Raw genomic sequence first — 27,779 nt, 5'->3', positions numbered from 1 at the left:
TGAGTACTGAGAAATATTCTCATCTTGATTAGGACTATGAAGTAAAAGTTAATTTTGTACCATGTTGGATCAAACTCACTAGACACCAATTTTCTATCTTCTGTAAGTCCCATAAAAATGCATCACAGAGCTCACTGTTTGCAGTAAAAAAAAATAAAGAAGTTAATATATGTGATCAAAGAGAGCAAGCAGTATGCCTAAACTGCAAGGAAAGTAAAAAAAGCTGTCACCCCAGATTTTGGGATGTTCACACAGGACAGAAAGACTTTTATTGTTATAAATCTATCAGCATTTCCACTGTGAATGTAAATGTTTGCCTGAATGAATCTCCACTCACTCTTTCATGGTCTCTAATAAGCAGCCTCAAAGAAAGTTTTTATCCTTGCTTTTGGGTTTTCTTGCAGAGGTGTCAGAAGAGAAAAAAAAACATTAAAAATCAGTTTTTATATTGCATCTTCTGTATCTGGTGTTCAGCTGTCAGAAAGACCCCATACATCACAAACCCCTAATTTTCACTCAACTGCCTGCAAAGTTATTTTAGCATGTTTAAAACACGCTTTCCAGAAAAATATCCTGAAGACAACATGATAGGAAAATTCACCATTTCTTTTCATTTTTTCCCCTCAAATGGTTGATAATCTTTTTTATTTGTGGTTTTGTTTTTGGTTTGCTTTTCTTTTAAATCCTGGCTTAAGGCTGTACCTTTTCCTAAAGGCAGCTGAGATCCACAGGGATTCTACCGCCATTCACAGGATCACATCTCACCTCTTGAGGAGTGTAACCATCAAACAAAATAGGACGTTTTCAGCTTTCCATTCATATACCAGGGGTTATCACGGAACATGATTTAATTTACTATTATGTAACTTGACTCTATGCTATTACTTATTACTGGCTATAGACCACTGCCAAAGAGTGCTCCTCAACCAGTTAGGTTTCTGTTATACAAGCACAACTAGCTTGCAATAAAACTTGCAAACAGGAGTTAGCTTGAAACTTTCGTTTAAGGGAGCAAAAGGCAACAAAGGGATCAAATGCATCAACTTGAGAAATAGCAGTCAAAACAAACCACCTACTTAACCATACAAATTCTCTGCAGAGGAAAGTTAAATAAACCAAGCCAAAAACCTAGCTAGGAGGATGAGAGCAGCAGATGCTAAAAGAAGCAAGGCAGAAAAGGGAACACAACCTCAGCAGGGGTAACAGATGACATATAACAGAAAAAGCCAGAAAGGGAGTGTAACTATTCCACATTCCATTTCATGGAGAAGAGAGCTCCAGAGGAAATATAGAGTTACTTTAATCTCGGACATCACAAATATAATGTCAGCTGTATACGCTATGAGGAATGTAGGTCTAATGTCTTCAACTACTAAAGCAGTATATGCCAAAAACTTGTCTAGATTTTCCACTTATACCAGCTACACTAAAACATTATCTCCCTGTAACAAACCTTGTCTCCATTACGTATCTAGACTGTCACAGCTACAGTATTATTAAAACTATTAAAACTGTGGAGCAAGATTTCAAAATACATCATGCAGTGAGTTTAAAATCAGGCAGGTCTATGTATAACTTACAGAAACAAAGTTACTCATCACAGTGCTTTATTCAAAAGATCGGTGTATGTGTAACTATCAAAAATCTGACTTGTAAATGCACTAAGCCATTTACTTAGTGGTAATGAAGTAGGAAGCTCATCACAATGATATAATAAATCTCATCACAAGAAATTACTTAAATGAATTACTTTTGACACTGATTTTAAGAAATAATAGAAACAGAAAGTTCCACATATGTATATTTACTTATGCTTTACACGCCCTTCTATTCTAAGTAGAAAATAGAATGAGTCCAATATTTATCATTAAGAGAATGCTCTAGAATGAGGAGATACACCATTGAATAAGTAATATTCTGCTTAGCAAGGTTCCATGGTATACAGCCCTAGAGGGCAGGGGGCCCAAGACTCTTGGTTAATATTCAAGGATCACCTGCTCCAAGCTCAGGAGTGTTGCATCCCAAGTAGAAGGAAGTGCAGCAGGAGGGCCAGGAGACCTCCTTGGATGGATAAGGAGCTGCTGAGGAAACTTAGAGGGAAAGAAGAGGCTTATAAAAGGTGGAAGCAAGGACAGGTGGCCTGGGATGAATACAGGGATGTTGTCTGGGAAGCTAGGGACAAGGTCAGGAAAGCTAAGGCCCAGTTAGAGCTAAACTTGGCTAGGGATGTTAAGGATAACAGGAAGGGATTTTATAGGTATGTAGCGGCTAAAAAACAGACTAAGGACAATGTAGGCCCCCTCCGGAAGCTTTCAGGAGAACTGGCCACACAGGATTTGGAGAAGGCTGAGGTTCTGAATGGCTTCTTTGCCTCGGTCTTCACTGGCAAAGGCTCTGGCCGCACCACCCAAGTCTTGGAAGACAGACACGGGGACTGTGAGAATGATGAGCCTAGGCCCACTGTAGGAGAGGATCTGGTTTGAGACCATCCTAAGAACCTGAACGTGCACAATTCCATGGGACCTGATGAAATCCATCCATGGGTCCTGAAGGAGCTGGTGAATGAAGTTGCAAAGCCACTGGCCATCATATTTGAAAAATCATGGCAGTCAGGTGAAGTTCCTGATGACTGGAAAAAGGGAAATATAACCCCCATTTTCAAGAAGGGAAAAATGGATGCTCCAGGGAATAACAGACCAGTCAGTCTCATCTCTGTGCCTGGCAAAGTCTTGGAGCAGATTCTCCTGGAAGGCATTCTAGGGCACATGAAAAACAACAAGGTGCTTGGTGACAGCCAGCATGGCTTCACTAGGGGGAAATCCTGACTGACCAACTTGGTGGCCTTCTATGATGGGGCTACGGAACTGATGGACAGGGGTGGAGCAGTTGATGTCATCTACCTGGACTTGTGCAAAGCACTCGACACTGTCCCACACGACATCCTTGTCTCTAAATTGGAGTGTCATCAGTTTGACAGGCAGGCCACTCGGTGGATAAAGAACTGGCTGGATGGTCGCACTCAAAGACTTGTGGTCAATGGTTCAATGTCTGGCTGGAAACCAGTAACCTGAGTGGTGTCCCTCAGGGATCGATGTTGGGACCAGTCTTATTCAACATCTTTGTCGCTGACATGGACAGTGGGATTGAGTGTGCCCTCAGCAAGTTTGCTGATGACACCAAGCTGTGTGGTTCTGTTGATACACTGGAGGGAAGAAATGCCATCCAGAGGGACCTTGACACACTTGTGAGCTGGGCTGATACCAACCTCATGAAGTTTAACCATGACAAGTGCAAGGTCCTACACCTGGGTCAGAGCAATCCCAGGCACAGCTACAGGCTGGGCAAAAAGGAAATTCATGGTAGTCCTGCAGAGAAGGACTTGGGGGTGTTGGTCGATGAGAAACATAACATGAACCAGCTGCAGTGTGCGCTCGCAGCCCAGAAAGCAACTGTATCCTGGGCTGCATCAAAAGGAGCGTGACCAGCAGGTCAAAGGAGGTGATCCTGCCCCTCTACTCTGCTCTCATGAGACCTCACTTGGAGTATTGTGTGCAGTTCTGGTGTCCTCAACATAAAAAGGACATGGAACTGTTGGAACAAGTCCAGAGGAGGCCACGAGGATGATCAGGGGACTGGAGCACCTCCTGTATGAAGACAGGCTGAGAAAGTTGGGGCTGTTCAGCTTGGAGAAGAGAAGACTGCATGGAGACCTCATAGCAGCCTTCCAGTATTTGAAGGGGGCCTACAGGGATGCTGGGGAGGGACTCTTCATTAGGGACTGTAGTGACAGGACAAGGGGTAACGGGTTAAAACTTAAACAGGGGAAGTTTAGATTGGATATAAGGAAGAAATTCTTTACTGTTAGGGTGGTGAGGTGCTGGAATGGGTTGCCCAGGGAGGTTGTGAATGCTCCATCCCTGGCAGTGTTCAAGGCCAGGCTGGATGAAGCCTTGGGTTATACGGCTTAGTGTGATGTGTCCCTGCCCATGGCAGGGGGTTGGAACTAGATGATCTTAAGGTCCTTTCCAACCCTAACTATTCTATGATTCTACGAAATGAATCTATGTAACAAAAATTCTGATGCCTGATGTTTCTCTTAATTTTCCACAAGATACATACTCTAGGTCTGAAGTGTCAGTGTAAGGATATCAGTGTTAATGTACTCCAGTAAGTATGCCATACCACACAGGGACAAGAGACAACATTTCACACGCACTGTTACATGTGAAATGGTTTTAGTCCACAGGGATGTATTTGCTCTCTCTTCTAAGGGCTACTATCATTAAGTTAGATTAAGAAGTGTATCAATTATTTAATTCAGAAAAACTGTAACAGTCAGTAAAAGGCAATTTCAGAGGAAAAGAGAGATGGTGCATGTGAGCAAGTCTGAAAACAGACACATACGTTTTGCAACTAAGGACAATATTAAAGACAGACTAATCTCATTTAACACCCCTTACTATTCACACATTTAATTTACTTGCAGTACATAGATGTATTTTTCCATCCAAAATAAAAAAAGACTGCTGAATGCACTGGGTGTTATTTTTTTTTATTTCTTATGGAAAAGATATTAATTTTATGCTAAACAAAAATTACAGTGACAGTGAAAAAAATCCTTAAAGGTATTCATGGGGGGCACAGGGAAGACAGACACATACAACCCAAAAGAAACCCCAAAACACCGCAGGACATAGCAGTATTTGGTCATTCTTGTGGGATATTAGTAGAAGTGTAGATGTAAATCATAGTTTTGGGGAAGAGCGATACAGAATAGAAAGAGTGATAAAGATGTTAACTGGTTATGTAGTAGATATTGCTTTGTGGAGTCTGAAAAACCACAGGAAGTCTGTGTGGGTGGGGGGAGATTAGGTGATGCCCCCCCCCCCCCCAAGAAAGAGAGAACAACACAGAAAACCCACAAAGCCAGCTAACGAATGGAAAGAGAAGCAACATGTAACATAAAGGAGCATGATAGGAAGGGAAGAATGAAACTGGAAATGGTATTCCAGGAAACCTAGAGTTCAAGAAAAAGGAGGTAAGAAATAGCACTTGCTGAGCACACAACCTGTGGGGACTGGGTTGCACAGTGAAAAAAGTCTGTGGAAAATACACATTATGCCAAACTGGATGTACAATTTTCACATGGAAAACTGTCTAGAGGCATGGACAGGTTGCAGCAGAGAATATAACAGTGATAAATATTATGTGAATACTGACCAGAAAAAAAGGAAAGGAAGTAGCAGTACCTATACACAAATCAATATCACTATATGGAACTTCCACCAATACACATCACATGTACAAAATTGATGACACTTCAAGTTCTAAACTCTTCCATCATAATGTACACGATGACTAACAGAAGCAGTCACTTTCATTTTCGTACACTGGATCAATCTCAGAAGTAAGACGTTTCAATGTTACTATCTCAACTTTAAAAGTGCAGCAGATAGAGTAAACTTACATTTTTGAAGAGCTGTTCTGCAAGTTCTCTAACATGCTTTATCATTTTTGGTGGATTACCCTCCTCAGCTTTAATTCTTTCAACTTCAAAGGCTACCAACTTAAAAAATAAAAAAAAAAGTTGACAATTCAACTTAGAATAATTTCTTTTGCATTTAAATTATGAAATTTTAATCTTAAATTGAAATTCAGCAAAGAAAACTGAACACTGGAAAATGTGCAATGTCACATTGCTCTGGAACATGAGATATTTTCACTTTCATACACAGCTTCTGTTACCAGACTTTATAGTATTACCAAATACAGAAATTCCTATGTACCTGAAGCATTCTTTTAACATTTCTAGTACGATAATCCATATTTCTTATATATACTACTACTAAGCAGAATTAGTACCAAACTCTTTGTATTATACATTCAAATAAAAACCAGAACAGAAAAAATATGGCATTACTTAAAAAAAAGAAAGTTTGTCGCAGTTTATATTCTTGGGTATGTGTTTAATTTAATATTTCTCAATTACTTTTTTCAGTGTTTCTAAGAATATAATTAAATTACTCAAAATAGTTCTGTGCTACCACTTGTGATGAATTATGAAGTTCCAAACCTGACAATAGGAGCAGCATTACCATGATTTACACATCTGTTTAACTTCAAATACATGTGAACATGGCATAATTTTATGGAAGTAAGCTGCAAATGTATACTTAGTAGAAATTGGAATTTAAAAGACTAATATAAACCTTAATAAACAATGAGGACACAGAAGCATTTCAGTATTTTTTTACATGCTGAAATATTATAGGTACATTTTAGTTTACTTTGGTATATAGGAATAGTTTTCACCTCATCAAAAAGATCACAGGCTCTGAAAGGAGGACCCCTCTCTGACACAAAACCAGCAAATGCCATTCCATTGAGCACTTTGGTTAGAAAATCATTCTCAATTAAGCCTCGTTTACCCAAGAAGGCTGCCTGCAATAAAGAAAGAAAAAAATGTATGTCTTTTATCAGTATCAAAACTACACTCAGTTATGTATTGGCAGTTGAAGATTTTCACCAGCTTCTACTAATAGGTGGCACATTATAATGAAATCTTTTCTATTAGCTAGTATCTTTTTACACCTAAATTCAGGAGTGAACAGGAAGTTTGATGCAAACATTTTAAAGATCTCACAGATAATAAAATAAAAAACTAGTACTTCCAAGTGCTGCATTCTAATTCAGTACATATCTTTTCAAAATTCCATAATGATTGGTCATGTTTATTTGTATTAAATGTTAATATTAATGGTGTTTCACATTTCATCACTGTCCTTGCAATTAGTCCCACTAAAATGCACTGGTATAGTGTTATGTCAGAATTCTATGCTTACCCTGTGTAGATTATTTTATTGGTTTTGAACTTTAACACTCGTTCAAAAGGCAAGCTCACAGGAGTAACATGACACTAACTAAATATACATAAGTACTTGTCTTTTACCTTATGGAAATGAATCACTGGCTCAGCATGGATTCTGATCAGCTGAAGACATGATCGGTATCCTTGGAAAAGTTGTGCAAATAGTCTAAGGAAGATTGCTCGCACTTCTTTGTCCTGTAAGCAGTAGTTGAACGTGCTATCAAAACATTTTTGCATTTTAAACTTTTCCACACATTTATATAAAGTCATCTGAGAAATGCCTACAAATTCATCAAACAATGTAGCAGTATAGCATAGGCAGATGCTTTTACACATATGAAGTTCTCTTATGTGAGGCTACAGCTTTACAGACCTGCCCTCAGACAGCAATGATAGATGTAGTACATATTCACCCCTTTACTCCTGCTGATCTTCTTCTGCCAGCACAGCAGGTGATGCAAGTACAACTTTTGGGGTGGTCATGTGGTGAATCACATGAAAGAACTGCCATAAGAAAAAACTACTGCTAAATAAAGGAAAGAGGGTACTTTAGCCTGGATTTACACCTTAAAATAAGTATGGCTCTGCAGCGCTACACAAGTAGTGCCATTGGTGTGGGCAGAGGAGCGAGGAACCTTAGGAGCCTAAGCTGGCACTGCTGCTGCTGCAGCAACCAGGCTAAAAGCATTGCAGGCATCATTACAGCCATCACTACAGCCATTCACTGTGGCTCTGCCAGCTGAGGAGACTGCTCTAAGTTTGTTCAGCTGCCTGTCTAGGACTCTTCAAATTCATGTCTTCATTGGATAACCTACTGCTGCCAAAATAAGCCAGGGTTCTGGATCTTTAAAGATGTGGTAGATCTTTAATGCCCTGGTATATTTTTATTTAAATGAGTAAGAAGGTGCTTACATAGACATTGACAGATTGATGGAAATGCTGTGAACAGCTGGGGGCAGACTTGGGGCAGCTGACATATCCAGCTGGCCCAGATGCAAAGATTGTGAGCAAATCCTGTGTTACCCATGTTACTTTCTCTTAGCTCAAGTACCTTTGCAGATTAGTCATGGTTAAAACCTGAGCTCCTAAAAATTGTTTTATGGTGTCTTAAACAACCTTTTAAACAAGCTAACTTTAAAAATTACACACAGCAAAGAATATTAAATTAAACAATTGGGTAAACATCTGATTAGCTAATCAAGTAAATACAATCTAAGTTAAAGCTTGTAATGACATTTTAAAGAAACAAACTTAGGTATATGTAAGATTCTATGAAGCTCTCCTGCTGGGATATTTTACTAGATGTCTCTACATTCTTCATTGGAACATGATTAACTTTTATTGTATTTGTAAGTTAATTTTGGAGGGACTCACTACTGAGATTCTCATTTTCATTGTGTCCAGGATGTTAACAGGTACATTTGTACTCCGACTTTTTGAACTACTTGAAAACATGGCTGTTTCTTTCAGGTATAACAACATTCTTATTCTGATACAAAATTATATTTATTTATAACCTCACTGTTCAAAGTAAGATCTTAGCTGACTCCTGCCATTAGTTAAGTGGAAGACATTCCCTGTCTTTACTAATAAAAAAAAACCCAAAACCTATACAAGAAGTAAGTACAACAAATATATTGTACAACTGAAGAGTTTTATGTTTTCAAATACACCTACACAAAAAAAACAACGTATGTTCTTCAGTTGAATTAGCTTTAGGATTTTAGTGTGGACTACCAACTCAATTTCAGTTCTAGACACTCCTACAAGCTAAACCCAGCAGCTTTACCAAGTTGTTATCACAAATTCATAACTACTATTACTCTAAATTGAATAGATTTTACTAGAAAACTTTCTACAGACTTTTTTAGTATAGACAAGCACATGTAGTTCCATTCAGGTTGGGGTTCATTAAAGCAATTTAACCTTGTGTGGTTAAAAATCATATAACACCTTTCCCAACATGTCCAAGCATACAGTGTATAATAATTATCATTATTATTGTAAAACCAGTGACTTATGTTTTGCTGACACAGCTACCACTCCTATCTTTACTCAAATTTAGTCTAAAAATATAAATCTTGAATGACATTTCTGATGTTTCTGAACAGTTGTAGTGGTGTCTGTAAGAGAAGTTGATTTTAATATTTACAGAAATGGATAAAAAGACCACTTTGTCTACTCATGTAAAATTCTGCAGCTATACTAGTCTATGAAATAGAGGAGGAACAGATTCAACTCAATAGATAGAAATACTTAAAGAAAATAAGGTACTTCCATATTAATACAAGTATGTTTATAAAAACTTCCATCCTATTAGAATGCTATGAGAAGGCAGAATGAAAAGTCCAATGGCATTTATTTGCTTCAGCAATAATACTATAATAAATATGTATATGGAAAAGAAAACACAAAGCAGAAATTCTTAAAAAGAAGTTAGTCTAAAATGTCAAGAGTTTTCTCCTTAAGTCAGACATAACAGAGAAATCTTACCAGCATTTTTGAGTGTGATAAAGCTGCTCGTGGGGGAGGGAATGCATAATCTGCTGTTTCCAAATCAGGATGCAAAACCTAGAGAAATTTTTAAACAAAATTTTTTTCCCTCATTTTGCTGAGGAAAGGATAAATTAATTTTTTTTTCTTATTTCACTGATATTAAGGATCTCAAATAATAGACTGATTTAAATTATGCAGACTTTGGAAATAAAAGTGGGATTCATTTCTCAGCTACAGCTTTCTATAAGTGAGCTCATTATGAAAAAATTGTATTAGAGTCGATGAAGCTAGTCCTATTTAAGGATTTTAGGTCTGATTCATCTGAAACAGATTAACAGGCAGAAGATTCTTCTCTTCAAGACAAGGAGATTTGTTCAGAAGCCTCCAAATAAGGTGACGTCTAACTTACGACAATGATAGTAAAAAGGCAAACTGAACTACATTTTTGGTGATTCCCTTACATTGTATCAATCATTCTTGAGTACTGATATACGGGTAACATACAAATAACGTGTTTATTCTTTGTTAAACTTCAAGAAAATGTACAGTTGAAATGAATTTATAAAATCAGAAAAGCAGCTAAACTGGTAACAATTCTGCTCAAATACTGATGTTGAATTCTTATTAAAAAATCATTACCTATCCCTTGAACAGTGAAAAAACTTAGTAATTAACTGTAGATAGCAAATTCTCCTAAAATCACAAATGTTGGCATGAATCATGATTTTAAATCTCATTTCCAATGTGCTTGAAAGTGATTTAATACTGAAATTAATTTTTACATTTCTTTAAAAAATAGGCAAGAGAGTGGAAAATGGGGTTTGTATCAAAACATACTAGAGATAGCGCCATTTGAGTCTGATGTAGCAGTGGCTCTGGCAGCTGAGAAAGATGAATACATTCAGGAATTTTAATTGTGCCTCCATCCAGGTCTGCTATGATTACATCTAACTGTAAGGAAGAAACACATCAGCAGTGAATACTGTGAGCATAGTTTAAAGACACAACAGTTCAAATTTAATGTTCTGAACATAAGTTAAAATAAACCAGTACTAACTTCACTGTATAGAATGTTTTTGATAAAGGGAATACTCCAAATACTTCACATTACTGAATCTAGCCATAAAAATTGAGTGGAAACCAAAGCAAGTCAAATTGGACCAACCTTTCAAAACTGACTTCTGTTTCTGGATGTTCCAGGTCTGTGTTCAGTGATTTGAGATATACAAAAGTTTGTTTGTAAAATGACATGGTGAGGATAACTGTATGTAGAATTACAGGTTTCTAAACACCTCTGTACTCTGGTTCAGTTTCTCCCAGCACACGGCAAAGCTGTAAATGGAATCATTCCTTCCCATCCTGCACTAGAATCAAATAATTTTCCTCTCTATTTTATAGTCTCACTGTATTTCAAAAAGAATTGCTGCTTTTCCATTCTTCTCCTCCTATCTTGCCTTGCTTTCTACAATAATATTTTAAACATATGAATTGTCCATATAAACATCTCTTCAACTAAACACGACTAATAACACTGTGACTATACTTATTGCTGAGCAGACATACTTACAAGCTCATGAATGTCATTGCGAAAGACAGAATGTACGCCAATTATGAAAGGTGTTGGTGAGCTGAGAACTTCCAATAGCTGTGCAGGAAGGATTGGAATATAGGGATAACTGTGAAAAGAATAAACAAAATAACATAAAAGCTTCTGACTATCCTTTTACATAGGTCACCTTTTTTCTTGAGAAAAAAAAATAAAATCCTTCTGTTATGTATTAAATTTACTACAAATGCCTGTATTTTAAAAACAAAAAATTAAAATATTAATTAAATGCTTCTTTATAAATTGACATGCTGTTAAAAGAACATGTGTCATATAAACTCCAGAAATCATCGTATTACACATTCTGCAACTCATTGTAAACATATGTATTTTGCAAAATAAGAGAAGCCTATTTATATTTGTAACATTTATGTTATATGGACACTATATTTGTCCAGAACTTATTAGGTAACTAGGGACACTAAAGTTATGGATCATAACTTCATTTTAAAAACGTGGTTTGGATTTGGCCAGACACCTACAATTGAGCCTTTTGTGAAGTATCATTAATACGAAATCTTTAAATAAAATCTTTTGCTTTGATATTGAAATAACAACTAAACGTTATGCATAGAACAGTGTATTTCAGATACTGCTTACTTGATTTAACAATCTAAAAACAATAAGTGTTTTCATCAAAGCAACATGAAAATCTGGATCTAAATTTATTGAGACATTTCAATGCCTAATTTAGTTATAAAAAATTTACAATCATGACTATTTTAGCATGAAGAAACATATTCCAGAACTCACTTTCAATTATTCCCCCTTCTAATTCTATATTAAAAATTAAGCCTGACTCTAATATATTGTAAATAAAAACATGCTATTAAAACACAAGCATGTTTGAAACAGATGAGTCAGAATTAAATGTCTTCTAAAAATCCCAAATAGCTTGACATTCAGTTTCCCATTTCATAATGGTGGATTCAGATGTAGCTTTTTAGAGTCAATTTGTTGTTTTAAAGTCATTCTCTGGTGAATATTTGTCTGTGACTTAACAGCTACATTACCTTGTGTCACAGTTTTATCTTAAAACCACAGAATCTTTTGGGTTGTAAAGAGCCTCAGGAGACCATTTAGTCCACCCTATAGCTCATAGCAAGACTGAATCGAGATCGCGTTGTCCTGGGCTTTGTGCAGCTAGGTCCTAAAACCTACAGGGATGAAAGTTCCATAGGCTCTGTTCCACTGATTTGTTACCCTCATAATCAAACATGTTTTCCCTGTGTACAGCCAGAAGCCTCTCTCACCCTCGCTACAATTTATGACTCCAGTCTCTTGTTTTCCTGCCACACATCTCCTCTTATTGTAGACTATTATTAGATCTCCTCAATATCTTTTCCATGCATTTACTCACGGATCATCACTGTCACGCTGCACCATCCAACTGATGTTTTGACTAGGGCTCCTACTGTATTTGTAGGTAGGATGTTTCTCCTTTAATTGTTTCCACTGTCATGATGCAATCAGATTTTTATAAATGATGTGTACAGACTAGGACTCGTATATATGATTATAAAAACCTTTGCTTATTTGAATAAATATAGCACAGTTCCTTCTGTTAAGGATAATGTAATATAAGTTATAAAATAGGTTAGAAAATTAGTCAGAGTTCAAAGAATCAAAACTGCACTCACCTGTATTTGAGGGGAAACATCAAAGACTCCAGAGCCCTACAGGCATCACTGAGTCTCTGAAAACTTGCTGAGTGAAAGAGAATCTTATTTTCCGTAAGCACAGCACAGAATAAGCTGAGTACATTTTGGATTCCTATAAAAAAAAGAAAAAAGAAAAAAAAAAGGAAAATAAAAAGGAAAAGGGAAAATAACAATATATCAGAAGAAGAATCAGAATCATATTCATTATATTTTCTGAAGAAATTTTCAAAAAAGCATATGATAAATTCATAAATTGCCAAAACCCCAAGTTTTTCTGCTTTTTATTTAACTCATACAGCTTCTTTTCTATTTATCAAGTTATTAAAATACTACCTGAATATAGTTCTATATTTCAAATATATCATATCTCCCTTTCAATCCTTTCAAGGATTTCCTCTTTTCAACACAAATCCCAGCAATGCTTAATGACTTCAAACAGTATTATGTGTACCTTCTGCATAGCGTTCTGTGTATCTAAAATTACATTCTGGTCACTGATCCAGGCTTAACTTCTAAACCTTTATGTATCTCAATGGAGGAAAAAAAAAAACAAACTCAAACCAAAAAAACACACTGCCAAGCTCAAAGAAAATGACAGTGACTTCCTAGGAATACATTCATACTTTATCCATGGGTAGCATTCTAGGAGTCACAAGGTTAAAAAAGGGCAGTAAGAAGATACATGTCATAAGAAGAATATGTTAAAGAAGATCTGATTGTTTCAATAAGCCCCACAAGATTTAGGGTAGCACTCATGAATCAGATGATGGGGGTGATCAGTGTGTGTGGGTGGGGTAGTGCTGAGACGATATCATTTACCTAAGGGACAAAGCCATGTGCTTTCAGGGAAAACCAAAAATACATTTCCTTTAAAACAAAGTCCCATCCTGAGAACCAGACATGTCTGAGATGTGAGGGATACTGAAATTTCTGAAATTTCCTGAAATATGCTGGAATGTATGATGTTTCCCTAAGGACACAGCTTGTGTTATCAGTAAGACAGACTCTATTACCTCTATAAAGCTACTGCTTATCTTACAATAATCTTCCCAATAAGAAGTGTGACTAGTTTGATAGCCACTATATTCACATGATAATTAACACCTTGTTTCGCTTAAGAAATTTTTATTACACAAATTGACAACTCTTTTTTTTTGCTATGATGTTGCATGAAGATTTGTTTTGCTGGAGTAGAGCTTGGTTCAATATAAAGGGACAATGATTCAGAGAGAGTTGTTGAGAAAAAGGCAATTCTTGGGATGAACAAGTCAATAGCATAATAGCTTGTGCTTTCAACCTCCATTTGCCAAGATTTGAAAAGACAGGGTCATGAAATCAACATCAGAGATTTGAGAGGACTCAAGGACAGAAGGTTTTGTTGTAACACCAAGTGAGTTACTATTTGCTATTGCTTTTAGGGTCATAATTAATATTCTGCTAGTGTAAAACAAACTGTATGGATAGTGTTAAAAAAAAAATCAAACTAGTTTCCTCATGTGAATGAAACAGCATCCATCAGTGAATTGTTAGAAGCTAATTTGAAATAGCAATCTTTCTTCTGTGTATGTATGAGGATATGTATACAACTGAACAGAAAGTTATACACTGCTGCCATAGCAGCCTTCCAGTATCTGAAGGGGCCTATAAAGATGCTGGGGAGGGACTCTTCATTAGGGACTGTAGTGGTGGGACAAGGGGTAACGGGTTAAAACTTAAACAGGGTAAGTTTAGATTGGATATAAGGGGGAAGTTCCTTACTGTGAGGGTGGTGAGGCACTGGAATAGGTTGCCCAAGGAAGTTGTGAATGCCACATCCCAGGTGGTGTTCAATGCCAGGCTGGACAGAGCCTTGGGTGACATGGTTTAGTGTGAGGTGTCCCTGCCCATGGCAGGGGGTTGGAACTTGATGATCTTAAGGTCCTTTCCAACCCTAACTATTCTATGATTCTATGAGTCTATGATTCTGTTAGGAAGAAGTCCCTGCAAGAGTTTAAAAACCTGAACTGCACTTTTTATGCAAAACTGCCCAACAACAGGATTGTAATCTGAACTTAATTACAGCAAGCCTGGAGTGCACAAGTTCCATCTTCCTCTCAAGGTTTTACTGGAGGACAAAGGGACAATACCCAAAAACCCAACACTTAATGGAATAAAAAGGAGGGAAACAAAAATAAGAAAAAAACAAAAGCTTTTGGGTTTTGTTTGGGTTTTTTTTGTTTTTTTTTATTCAAACTATTAAGCAGTGGTGACACAGTTTGTGAGGCTTTCACTAGGAAAACTAGTTCTGTTTTCCTGCATATTATTGGCTGCAGATAAAGCTTCCGTTTGTACTTCTCAAAGGCATTTCTCATTGTAACTTTATCAGCACCAAGATAATTTGATATTGAAGATGACTATTTTTAGCATGTATAAACTTTATGCCATATAGAATATTTACTGCAAAGTTTTTATTACATTCTGCTAGTCAGTCTCTCAGATCTTCACTACATTTTAACTGGCCATGAAGGATTAATTTGAAATGTTTGCTGTGATATGAGTGCACCTGATGTAGCTCCAGCTTTGCTGACTTAGGCAAAAGCATTGCTTTATTTGCATAACTTATGGAAAAAAACAAATGGAGAGATTTTTTAACACGTCTCTCTCATAAATCAGCAGGTCTTTTAAGGAATAGCAGGAAAAAGAAAAAACAGTAAGGGCACCAGGAAATATCCAACCTTCTCTGTGAATTTCAACAGGGACAAGCGAAACACATTACCAAAGCAATGAGACAGGCTGCTAGGGACAAGGAAAGCTCACTGGAAAACTGCTCACATATCGAAAGGGATAGACAGCATTTGTCTCTCCACTCCGGCAATCCCCATCACATGTCCAAGTTAAGCTGGTCTTTGGGAAAAACAGCATCAGTGAACCATGCAAATTACTGCCACGCAATCTATCACTGGCTAAAATCCCTGCACACGGAAACACCTCAGCAGAGTCAAGTGTGGGACAGAGATTAGCACACCCTGTCTGAACAACTGGGCTAATTCCAAATACCAAAAGAAACCTGTGTGGGAAACATGAGATAATTACCTAACGTAACCAACAGAACTTTACAGATGTTAACTTCAAGCTGAACCTGGAATTTTCAGTGGATTGAATCTCTTATCTAAGTGTTATTTCTAGATTCTCTCTACCATTATCTATATTCTAAATGCCTAAAAAATACACAAAAAATTCCACAAATACTTTGCAACATATATTTTCAGAAATATCAGCAATATGACTGAATCAAACAAATTATAAACAGTAACACTTTCAATTACTTTCCTTTTTTAAACCATTTAAACTATCAATTAAACTGTTTGACCAATACACCAAGATGTTGTTTCCAGCCTTGCATGCTATTTACTGAAAACAAACAGTTCCAAATAACAGCCTGAGCCCAGTTTCCTTATGCTACAAGACACAGTCATGTCAGTCTATAACCTTGAACCATATACTGGTCTTGAGACTCCAAACTACATCCGATGCTAATTTGTCAGGGCATAAATAGACAACACAAAAAACAATAAACAAGTTGATTTTTACAGATTACTCTTTTGCAGTCCAGAGACAGACATCCTGTAAAATATTATACATATGCTGGACAATTTTGAATGAAGGCTTCCTGACCTTCACTGTTTTCAAGTATTTAAAGAATCTGTAATTTGTACTAAATTATCTGACATCCTACAGCAACAAATGTATCATTCTGCCTGCTTCCTGTTGTTCCAGAATTTAAGTATTTATTCAAGCATGATTAAAAAAAAAACCCAAACACAAAGTGTACTTGACAAATTATTAGCTGTCTTCTATATTGCAAGAAATCAAAATATTATCACTAACTTCTTCAGACTTCTGTAAAGAGTTATAAACATCGATTTGGAAACTCAACTATAGAATACATTATTATGCCAATCTGCCATTCTTGAATTACTGGACACAAGAAAAAGCTCAATAGAGAAAATAATCCATAACTTAGCCAGACTAATCCAGGAAATGGGTCAACAAAGACTGAAAAGCCTTTCTGAAAGGCCACTGGAGAGTGCAAAGTACAAATTCTGTGCCAGGCAGTGTCAATCTCTAAAGATAACTGGGGAAAAAAGTTGAGAAAAACAAAACTCTTTTCATTTTTATTTTTAGATGCAGCTGCATAGCACTGCTAATGAACAAAATACAAGCTTAACTAACAAATAAGAGGCAACAACTGTACTCAATGCTCACATATGTAATCTTGCCAAATTCCATTCATCAATCCAAAAATTACACAGTATCTCCAATCAACTACACACAGTTAAAACCAATCCCCCACATTGCTATGTTACTTTGTTAAGGATCAATTCACATTTAGAAAAGTATGCAATCTGTTGTTAGAGTAGGACAACACTGCATGCTACATGATTAAATCATAGCCAAACTAGCTCATAAAGTGTGAGAGTAAAGGGAAGCAATCTAGCTACACAAGCAGAGAGTTTTGTGAAGGTTAGTTTATCCTGCTGTCTGGCTGTGTAGCGGAGAAATGAGTCAGACCCATACCTCAAGAGATTAATTTATTAGGTCTTTGTCAGACTAAAAAGGAAGAGAAGCAGCCTCTGAAGCACGGAGTCTTCAGTTAACACTCCCTCAAAGAATCGAGCACTTCACGAATAACATGTTCACACTAATTTCTGAGCTCATGGTAGAAAATATGTATGTGACACCTAGTACTGAAATCAAAACACGTTTTTAAAGATAAACTTTTGATTCTGGAACTGAAGGCAATTCAGTATCTGAACCATGAATGCTGCATGTTCTTTGTAAGAAGCAGGGCAGAATGAAGGCTTCTCTACAGACCAGCTTTTGGGGAGGGTGGGAAGAGGTAAGGAACAGGAGGACCATAATGATTCTAGTATAAATGCCGTAAAAGCCAACTGATCATTAAACAGTGTATCAAAGAGAGTGAAATGAGTAAATATATATAAAAATATCTCTTCAGCTGATGGATAAGTATTCCTATCATTGTCACTCCCCCAAAGTTTAACACTATCAATTGTGTTCTGTCAACACTGAATCAAGCAGATGGTTGTTACCCAAACTCAAAATTACACAGGCACAAAGAAACACGGATTAAGCACAAAATACTATCTACTTAGGAAGACATACAGTGATGCCTATCACCCGCATGTTGGTAGCACGTCATTATTACCAATTTCATTAAATCCCTCTGAAGACCTACTTAAAGGAGCAGCAAAAGCTGCATTACCAACTGAACATCAGCAACTGAAAGCACAGGTATATCCTAAAGGTATGAATTCAGTACATTTTACTTTCATCAACACAAGAAGTATATGAAAATAGTTAATGACTTTCTACCTTGGTGATGGATATTTTTGTAATCTTTGCGGCTATGTATAAAACTGCAGTTCTCAAGTGACCTGAATCAAACTACAATGACTAATTCCAGACAAATACATGGCTTATTTATTTACATAAAAATTCAAAAGCAAGTATTTCACTCATAGCTAAGAATAAAGCCAACAGGCAAAATAGAGAATTAAACCCACAATATCATGATTAGCTGCAATATGAAAATGAATAGTATAATATATAGGAAAGACTCCCATGTGCAATAGATTGTAAAATATTCTTAGTAGAAATACTCCAAATTAAATCCTGATGGAGTAAATGGATACTCATACTTTGATTGAATTCATTTAAAGCAGAAAAATGTCCTTTAACAAAACAATGCAGAGCAAGAGTAATACCATTATGATCCTTAGAAAGAAAATATCTAAGAATGAGAAGAGTACTGTCATTCTTGAACTGTACACAGGAAAAATGGTCAAGGATACACAAGAAACTGCAAACATACTGTTTCCTGTCTGAGGACTACAAAGTCTTTCGCAAGGGATATAACTACCAAAGCATTACATTAATGGAATCAAATAAATGCAAAGACAACACGAACAAAGAGGTGACTGATTAGGATGTTCAGTCAGAGCTATCTTAAGACACCACTGGTTCACATTCATGAAGCATAAACTCACAATTATTCAATTAAGGAAACTGTGAAACACCACTACCATGCATAATTTAGGAGTTGCTTTATTTTCTAAGAAGATCTTATTTGGATTCTCTGCAAAATATTTAGCGATCTTTAAAAACTCTCTCTTTGTGAAATGATCTGAGCTTTTCCTGACCTCCTGAGACAGTGATACCCTCGCACACACTGCAACTGAACAGCAATACTTTAAAAATCATTTAAAAAATAAAAAAAAGCAATATATGGAAGGCCATTCCTATAGAACTGGTTTTCCTTTCTTCTCAGCATGAGTATTAACACTGAAGTTCTGAAACGTAAAGATTTGCAAGGTCTTATGATTTAACTGCTATCAAGCTTGATTTGGAATAATGAGAAAAGTTATTTCCACATTCATACCGGCAAAAGTAGAAAGAAATTTGTTCTGAATAGGAACTGTTTCAGTATTTTCTACAAGCAGAGGTAAGCTTCTTTTGCCTTTTTTGAAATTTGTCTTTTATTAGATATTTGCTGTCTGGAGTTTACATTTTGCTCTTCACTGGAAAGTAAGATTTTCCACTTTTCTAGAGATGTTTTCTGAAGTCCTAGTATAAATAGAAAACTTGTCTCTTCTCAAGTATGTCAAAAGAAATTTTCCCTTAAGAACTTTAAAAAATCATCTAATTGTTACAGAGCAAATAGTTATATATAATTTTAGTATTTTTCATCTTACTTGAAAAGCTTCCTTTTACAAAACAGCTCATTCCAGCACTTTACTAAATACACAGCTTTTTTAAACAGTAGTATTTACTTATGTCAGATACATTTTCTTTCTGAGACTTAACAATTTTCTTAAAAATCAACTACTACATATTTTGTTTCATTAACAGAAGCATTAGTAATACAAGTTTGGACCGGGTAAAAAGTAAGCGAGCATCTTTTTTCATATGCTCCACTGTTATACAAAACAGCGAACACTGCAAGAAATATTGGTCACTGCCAACGCATTTCAGAATCCTGCCTCCTGACAGCTGGCATCAGAGCACCAGCATTACACTGGTAGATGACAGAGCTCTTAGTGTATCCACACATGCCAAACAAATGCAAAACCACTGAGCAGCAGGTACTGAAGGAATAGTTTGATGTTACCTGACTGTAAACGGCTCTAATGGCTGTCATTGAGAAGGATGGTCTTATCCCACCCACATGATGCTGATGCTTTCTTCAAACTGCATTAAAGTTTAAGGAGTCCAAGCTGGAAGAGTGATGGATCTGTTCATGACAGCACTTGACTACTAGATCAACCTAACCACAGCATCAAACCATAATATGAGACTGTCGACAGAAAACAGCTGTGGCTTTTCCTCCTTCCACCCTTCAAATATTTTCTGTTAACTTGGTGAGATAAAATACCAGCATGGGTGAGCCAAGTACCACTTCAGCACAGGAGATGGGTCAGGATTATGGAGCTGGATATAGACATTCACAAATGGGGTCAGCTGCCTGGCAGTTTATGCTGCTGGGGAAATGAAGTCTCAGTGACTGTCCATGTAGTGCAGCTAGCTGGGAGTGCATAAGAGTCCCTGTACTAAATTCACTACCATGATAACCTTTTATTTCCAACAGCATCTAAAAGAATACTTTCTTTTTGTTCCCCTGTTGCAGCAGTAAGGGCCCATTACCAGTAAATGCCACATCAAATCCCTTGGTAATCTATTTGTTCTTTGACAGACCACACAAATCTACTTGGAAAGCTTGAACGGCAAATTCTCTTTTGCTGGGTTAGAGAGCTAATCACAGCTCACTGGCCATTGGGATTTAAACTGAAACTACAACATAAGCCAGCACCATCCACTCATGCAACATGTTGTGCCAGGTTCCACAGCCTGGAGAGCATATAATTCATTAAGATCAAAGAATGATTAGAAGTTTCTTGATTATATACTTCAATAAAACTGTCTTCCTTTAATTTAATCATACATGAATTCCAACAAAGGATGTATATATATATATGCCCATTACAAGATACATGACATCTCATGGAAAGAAAACAAATTGAATGACTTGGGTAAGAAGTTGGTAAACAAATAAATAACAAACAAATCTGATTCATGTGACTTAAGTCTCACCACAAACATGAGGTATGTGCAGAAAGCGCACCACATCCACACTGTGCATCTCGCACTTTTAGGCATTACTATACTGAAAATGCTGCATTTGGTCCCTTCATATGCTGCGCAGATTAGATCTCTCACTGCTCAGCTGCCCTTACATTATTTCTGAACATAATGAAGTATTAAAATGCAAAAAATTCTTGCTCTATGTTGAAGACACTAGGATTTTCTTAGTCAACAAGTTGAAGCCAGCTCACATGCTGACTGTGCAGTGACCCTTTCATAATGTTTCCCAGCCATACAAATACACATATATATTTATCAGGAATGTCTATTCCCATTTATACAGTAATTTGATACAGCAATCTCTTGGCATAAAGTACACTACATGAGAGGGTGAACATTATACCTCCCCCAAACCAGAATTAAAATAATAAGAAACTATTATATTACAGAAAACATTTTTCAACATGTCAACAAATTTAGTCAAAAGCAAAAATCCTGGATATTTTAATATATCCTGGATATGGAAATATGGGACTGAAGGATCTATAAACTGAAAGAGTCCAGCCTTTTTCCATCATGAGTATATCAGACAATCCCAGATTGAACAAGCTCTATCTTAAATGTATTTCCAAATAAGATCTATCTGACTTAGGAAGTATTTAAGGTGTAGTAAGTAATAGTGCAGATCTATAAAATAATAACTCTCACGATAAAAAGTGAAGTCAAAGAGACTTCAATACATAGCCACGGATACCCCTGTTCAGTTAAACATTAGGCTGAAGAAGAAAAATTGCTGTAGACTCAGGGGTCTTTTGGGAGAGCTGAACAAGAATTGACCAAGCTATATGTATCAAAGTGGGCTGTTCAAGATTAAGCCATGTAACAAGACATTATGTTTACATCAAGGTAAGAACTTTTCACATATTTTTACCCACAGCCTGAAGAAATACTCAAACTCCTAAACATTAATATGTATCAGTTGTTCCACAATTCATGTTTAGATGACCTACCTGGTATGTCTCTAAAGTAGGCCGAGTACAGGGTTGGACCTTTTGACTTTCAGGGGTCTGTTCCAACTTATATTACTTACAGTTCTATACAAGCTCCTCCATCATGGCAAGAGCCAAGGAATTCAGGCATCTAATCCCTCTGTGAAGGATCAACTGCCCAACCATTCAAGACAACCAGGTTTGCTTTCCCTAGGCACAAACTACTGCAGATAACCTTTGACTCTCAAAATAACTTTCACAGGTTACTGCAGATTAACCTTTCACAACCATGACTGCCAAGTCTTACATTCACAACTTCTGCCACCATAGCTAGCTGTGTACTGGGCTAGCAGAGGAAATTTCTGGGTTTATCATTCTTAAAAAGAAAAAAGGTAACATTTATTTAAAGTTATTAGCAATAATATAAGCAGGAGTAATTAGCAGCTAAGCACATATTATGGTCTGTCACTAGCCTTATGCTTCTTTATGAATAATTATCCTGGAGTTTAACTACAGACCACATACACCTATTTTACAGGAAAAACAAACTAGAAGCAAATGTCATTCCTGTAATATGCCACTAGCCAACATGCATCCTTTGACTTATAGTCAAGCCAGCATTGAGGTTTTGTATGCTGAACTCTACTGCCCTCTGACAGTGAAGAATTAAGTAGTTCCAGTCACAGTACTGGAAGTGGAATTCTTTTAAGACAATTGGGGTCTTTCTCAAACAGCACTGTGTAGTCCAGAATACAGTTCCTCTACTTGATTTACACATTCTAAAAAGCTAAAAGAATCAGCAACTGTGAAAGTTAAAGACTATTTGTGAAGGAGCAACACGATGATTTATGCTAGCTCAGCAAGAAAGTCAAATCCCAGGGTCACTGAGAACAGAGATTAGAACCAATATCCACAAGTATAAGACTGCACAATTGGGCTGTGCTTCTGGAAAAAAGCAAAAAGCTGCATCCTGCTTGCTACTGACTATCAGAAATGCAAAAGGGTCGGGCTCGGTTAGTACTTTGGAAGGGGTGAGATTGTCTTTGAATTCTCGGAGTTTATGAATCATTTCATCCACTGTTAGTGGTACTATGTCATTCCAGGTTACTGTTGCCAATGAATGGGCATATGATGACAGTGCATTCCATGTCAATTTTCGCCACATGGGTCATGTACATTCGACTTCATCTGGGTCTATGGGTATATACCCATTATTAGGCTTGATGTGATAGATCATCTCTACGATAGCCGATTCCTTCAGAGACTAGATGCCTTTGTCTAAAGTAGTCCACTTGGCCGAACGACTCATAACATCATCCTCGTATGGAAACCTTTCTTTCACAGCTGCCAAAAGTCGCCTCCAAAGACTGAGGGACTTTTTCTCTCTTGCAATTGCTTTGTCAATTCCCCCTTCTCTAGCAAGTGACCCCAGCTGCTTGGCTTCTGTACCTGCTAGTTCGTGACCATCGGCCCTATTATCCCAACATCGGAGCAACCAGGTGATGATGTGCTCCCCTGATTGACGGGTGAAATCTTTTCGCATATTCCGCAGCTCAGTTGAGGTCCGAGGCCGAGAAGTCACCTCTTCTTCTTCTTCATCATGTGATGATGACCCCTGATCATATGCTAGACCAGGTGGTGAATACGTTGTTTCTTCATCTTGCCTCTCTTTTGTTTTTTCTCTTGTGTACAAGAGCAACCGATATTGGTACGAATTGGTCCTCTGGTTCAGCTGCAGTGATTATCACTGTAGTTTGAGTAGCAACTGTACTTGTTGATGGGGGTGATGTAGCTGTTCTGCTTAGAGCTGGGGTAGCTGCACTGTCTGTTGCAGTTGAGGTTTGAATAGTTGCTGTACTTGTTGCTGGGGTAGCTGCGCTGTCTGTTGCAGCTGAAGTTTGAGTAGCGACTGTACTTGTCGCTGGGGATGGTGTAGCTGCTGTGCTTGGAGCTGGAGCAGCTGTGCTGACTTCTGTGTTGCCCTCAGATCCAGGGACATTTTTTTCCTTTTGAAGGTGCTGGATAATGTTGAACAAGGCCCTGTTCGCATAGGCCAAGCCCCAGCACGTTGCCATGATTTGTCCATCTGTGGTATGTCCAGAACGACAGCACACCTCATTTAGGTGTTTTACTAATTCTTTCGGATTTTGTACTTGTTTGGAAGTGAAATTCCAAAGTACTGGAGGGGTCCACTGACCTAGATACTTGCCCATGCTATCCCACACCCTGCCGCTCATGGCTGTCCAGCCTCTGGGAAAATCTCTTGGTCCTCCTATGTCGTCGTTTAACCCCAATAAAGGCCCAAACCTGACTCTGCTTAACTCTTGAAATCAGACAAAATGACTGTGGGCAAAACACACACTGTATGCGTGCTACTATGGTGATCCCCATCACAATCAGCATGCAAGTCTCAACAGTATTAAAAGGCCATTCAAAAACTTCAAAACTCTCAAATGATGCTGTAGACCATCTGGAGAGGGCACTGGGAGGGTAGAAGAATGTCTCCTTCAAAGGTTGACCACCCGAGAAGGAGAAAAAAAGATGTGAAATTGCTAAGCACTTCTATTATATACCTCCCAAAGTCTAAAGTTGGTGACCACACTGGGAACATAAACCAGATCAGTTTCATGATCAATGCTTCTATTGTATTACAAGTCATTAACATAAAGTACAAAGAGATAAGAAACTTTGCCCAAACCCTACATTTGATAATCACAAACACAGCTAATACATGTCCAAAGTAACTGGCAAAATCCTGAAACTGAGATCAAGCGAAGCAACTGTGAGAGCCAATAAATCAGCATTGTGACAAGTGACTATAAATCCTGTCAGATCTGTTGTTATCTCAACCCCTCGTGCCCCACGTTGGGCGCCAAAAAGAACTGTCGTGGTTTAAACCAATCCGCACAGCTTGCATGGTTTAAAACCCCACCTCAGTCTCCCGCAGCACCACATACCCCTTCCAACCCCCCCCTCCCCGCTCCCAGAGGGATGGGGAGGAGAACCGAAGGAATGTAACACCCACGGGTTGAGATAAAACCAATCCAGTAACTAAGGTATAACACAAATCACTACTGCTACCACTAATAAAAACAATGATAGAGGAAATAAACAAGGAGAGAGAATACGATACCACCCGCTGAAACGAGCCCAACCCAGAAGAGAGCTAAACCCCCCCTTCCAGCCAACATCCAGTTACCTCCTCGAGCGTGATGTGCTGTGGTATGGAATACCTCTTTGGCTAGCCTGGGTCAGGTGTCCTTTCTCTCCTTCCTCCCTGGCAGAGCAGAGCTTAGAAAAGGCCTTGGACAAACCAAACATTTGAGCAGTAACTCAAAACATCCTTGCTATCAGCAACTGTTCCCAGCCCGAAAGTCAAAACACAGCACTGCACCAGCTACCAAGAAGGAGAAAAATGACTGCTACTGCTGAACCCAGGACAGATGTCCAGTCCATAGGTGAGGATCTGGGTCAGACAGGTATGCTGCCAGGCAAAAGTATCTTTACAACATGGCTCAGGCAAGGACCAAAGCCATTGCCTGAGTTTCAGTATGGCATCCAAGCTAAGAGGTCAACAGGCCGCACATTCTCACATCTTTCCCACAGCTCCTTCCTCAACAGTGAGAATGAAGGTTGCACAGCTGTGCTATATCAATGCTGACCTTGAGCACAGGCAGCTCAATCCTGCAAGTACAGGTTCATCAGGCTGATGATGAGCTCAGGGCCCTGAAATTAGCTGTCAAAGGAAATACTTGTAAGAACCAAGGACAGAGCCTGCTGAACTATCAGCCTAAATGGAGATTTCAAGTCTTCTGAAAGCAAAACGTAATCTGAATGTTACTGGCACAACAATAGGACCATTTAAAAAAAAAAGTGGGTTTTAATGAGTTAACCAAACTTTGTAAAGTGCAAGTCAGTCAGTTTAAAATCCATCTACATGTAAAATGTCTACTTCCAAATAGAGATGGAACAGCATACCTTCATTAAAAAATAAATAAAATAGTAATGTTGTAATGAAGTAAGATTTTCTCCCCAAATTTTAAACACACAAAATGATAAAATATGGCTGAATATGGCAGCACTGAGTAACCATACTGCCTGTAGAATGGAGAAGGCAAGCAGGACTGAGGTTTGGAGAAATAAAAAGAGTTTACAGCAGAAACACAGGAATGTATTGTTAATAAAGTGAAAAACAAGTGAAATATAACCAAGACTTCCTTTGGGAGAGCCTGAAGAAGACTACTGTGTTTTAAAACTTTTAAACATACCTAACATCTTACTAACAGACAATGAGAAATAGAAGAGTACTGAAAGTCTTACAGCTACCGCAGATAACTTTTAAAGGTAACTTTACAATTACTGTTTTTTGAGCTAATTCTTGTTGATGAGGTAATTTTTACGTGTAGTGATCCAGCTACAGGCCTGGCTTTCGGCATGTTATTCCCATATACATACAAATCTTTTCTTCTTAATTTGAAAAAAATAAAAAAGCTTAAAAAATTGACGTGTCAAGCACTGCTGTTCCTTATTATTAAGCTTAAAACCTCTGGGGATGTTTTTCCCAACTGTAGTTTAACGCCTAAATAAAAATAAGGTCTATTTCCAGATATGCTGCAAACTCAGTAATACAGGGAGGGCCATCCACTGACACACTATTATCCTGCCAAGCAGAAAAAACATGATGAGACTACTGTTGCACAATATTTCTCAAAATAAATGTTGAAATTATTTTTGCATCTATTCATAGTGCTGAATTTTGTCTTTCTGCCCATCTTCCCCAAAGAAAGAGCTATTTTTAAACAAGTAATTTGTACAGTTCATACATATTTTTCTAGCTACTCTTCAATTTATGAATAATAATTCAAATAGGATTGAGTGACTTGTACCTGCAGAGAAATAACTGAACATGTAGTTCCTTGACAAACAGACTGGCAAATAATTGTGTCCTAAACACAAGCATTTGATGGGATAACAGCTGTCATTAAAGTAACTACCAAACACCACACTGGACCACAGAAGTAGAATGGTTTTGCCCAGGTTGGTAGAAATAAATATGCAGTCAGCTGCTGTTCAAATGGAATGACAGAAGAGAGCTAGTATGAATATAGTTTCAAAAATCACAAGAAGTCTCTGAAAAGCTCAACTATGATCCAACCCTAACTATTCTATGATTCTATGATCTCCAGAGTAATGGATTAGGCCTTGGCTGAGAAAAATAAACTTTTGCAAAGGATGAGCTCATAGGTTCTACCACATCCTTCTGGACTCATTGCCTCCAATCTTGTCATAAGACTACATGAAAAATGAGTATAAATGCGTATTTATTTGAAACAGTCTGTCCGTATTTCCAGGTCCTTTTTTATATTCAACAACCATTGCAAACAGACATATGCAGCTGTATCAATAACTTTTTCTTTTTTTTTTTTAATCCTTAATTTCAGACCTGTTCCCAAGCAACTACTACCATCCTCATCATACCAAAGAGACACGAAGACCTACACAAGACCATTAGACAAGCTCTTCCTTATAGTTTTTATAGTCTTGCAAGACAGAAAATCATGCCATGGCAGAAAAGAAGGGGTACTGACACAACTCTCTTTTTTCTACAAACTCACATAATCCCTTTTGGGAAACAGGATGTAAGCCCACAGCTTCTCTTTCTGAAGATTTGCTGAGTTTTATAATCACATACTTTCTTCAATTTCTCTCTTCTTCAGGACAGATGAAGTGTCACTGACCAGAACTGTGAACAATAAGCAAGTTTTCCTTCTGTATTTCCCTTTGGCTCCCCCTCCTTTTGCTGATTTTCATATCCTTCTCTGAACCATAAATGGAAAATGTACCTGGTAAGCATGGGCTTACTGACTCCTGTATTTCTTATAAGCCACCAAAACCCAATAAAGACTGCACTTCCAAACATCTGCTGTAACTAAGGGGAAGAAGAAAAAGCAAAAGAACAGCAAACCCCCAGAAACTAGACTGTTCACAGGAAGAAGGCTAATGGAGAATAGAAGAAGAGA

At 37.6% G+C, this 27,779-nt stretch overlaps 1 protein-coding gene across 1 annotated transcript in view; it reads right to left on the bottom strand.

Annotated features, from left to right (window-relative positions):
- Positions 1-27,779, bottom strand: part of SBF2 (SET binding factor 2) — a 258,529-nt gene that overhangs the window by 102,882 nt on the left and 127,868 nt on the right. The window contains exons 7-13 of the mRNA XM_034062016.1: positions 12,611-12,743; positions 10,932-11,040; positions 10,202-10,315; positions 9,362-9,439; positions 6,950-7,063; positions 6,313-6,441; positions 5,468-5,566 (exon numbers count right to left, since the gene is read on the bottom strand). Coding sequence (XP_033917907.1) covers positions 5,468-5,566; positions 6,313-6,441; positions 6,950-7,063; positions 9,362-9,439; positions 10,202-10,315; positions 10,932-11,040; positions 12,611-12,743 — 776 coding nt within the window. The remainder of the gene's footprint in view (positions 1-5,467; positions 5,567-6,312; positions 6,442-6,949; positions 7,064-9,361; positions 9,440-10,201; positions 10,316-10,931; positions 11,041-12,610; positions 12,744-27,779) is intronic.

Source organism: Melopsittacus undulatus, chromosome 4 (genome assembly GCF_012275295.1).
Source record: "Melopsittacus undulatus isolate bMelUnd1 chromosome 4, bMelUnd1.mat.Z, whole genome shotgun sequence".
In the NCBI taxonomy this organism is placed as follows: domain Eukaryota; kingdom Metazoa; phylum Chordata; class Aves; order Psittaciformes; family Psittaculidae; genus Melopsittacus; species Melopsittacus undulatus.
Note: the sequence above shows the minus strand (reverse complement) of the source record. Positions and strands in the feature narration are given on the sequence as shown.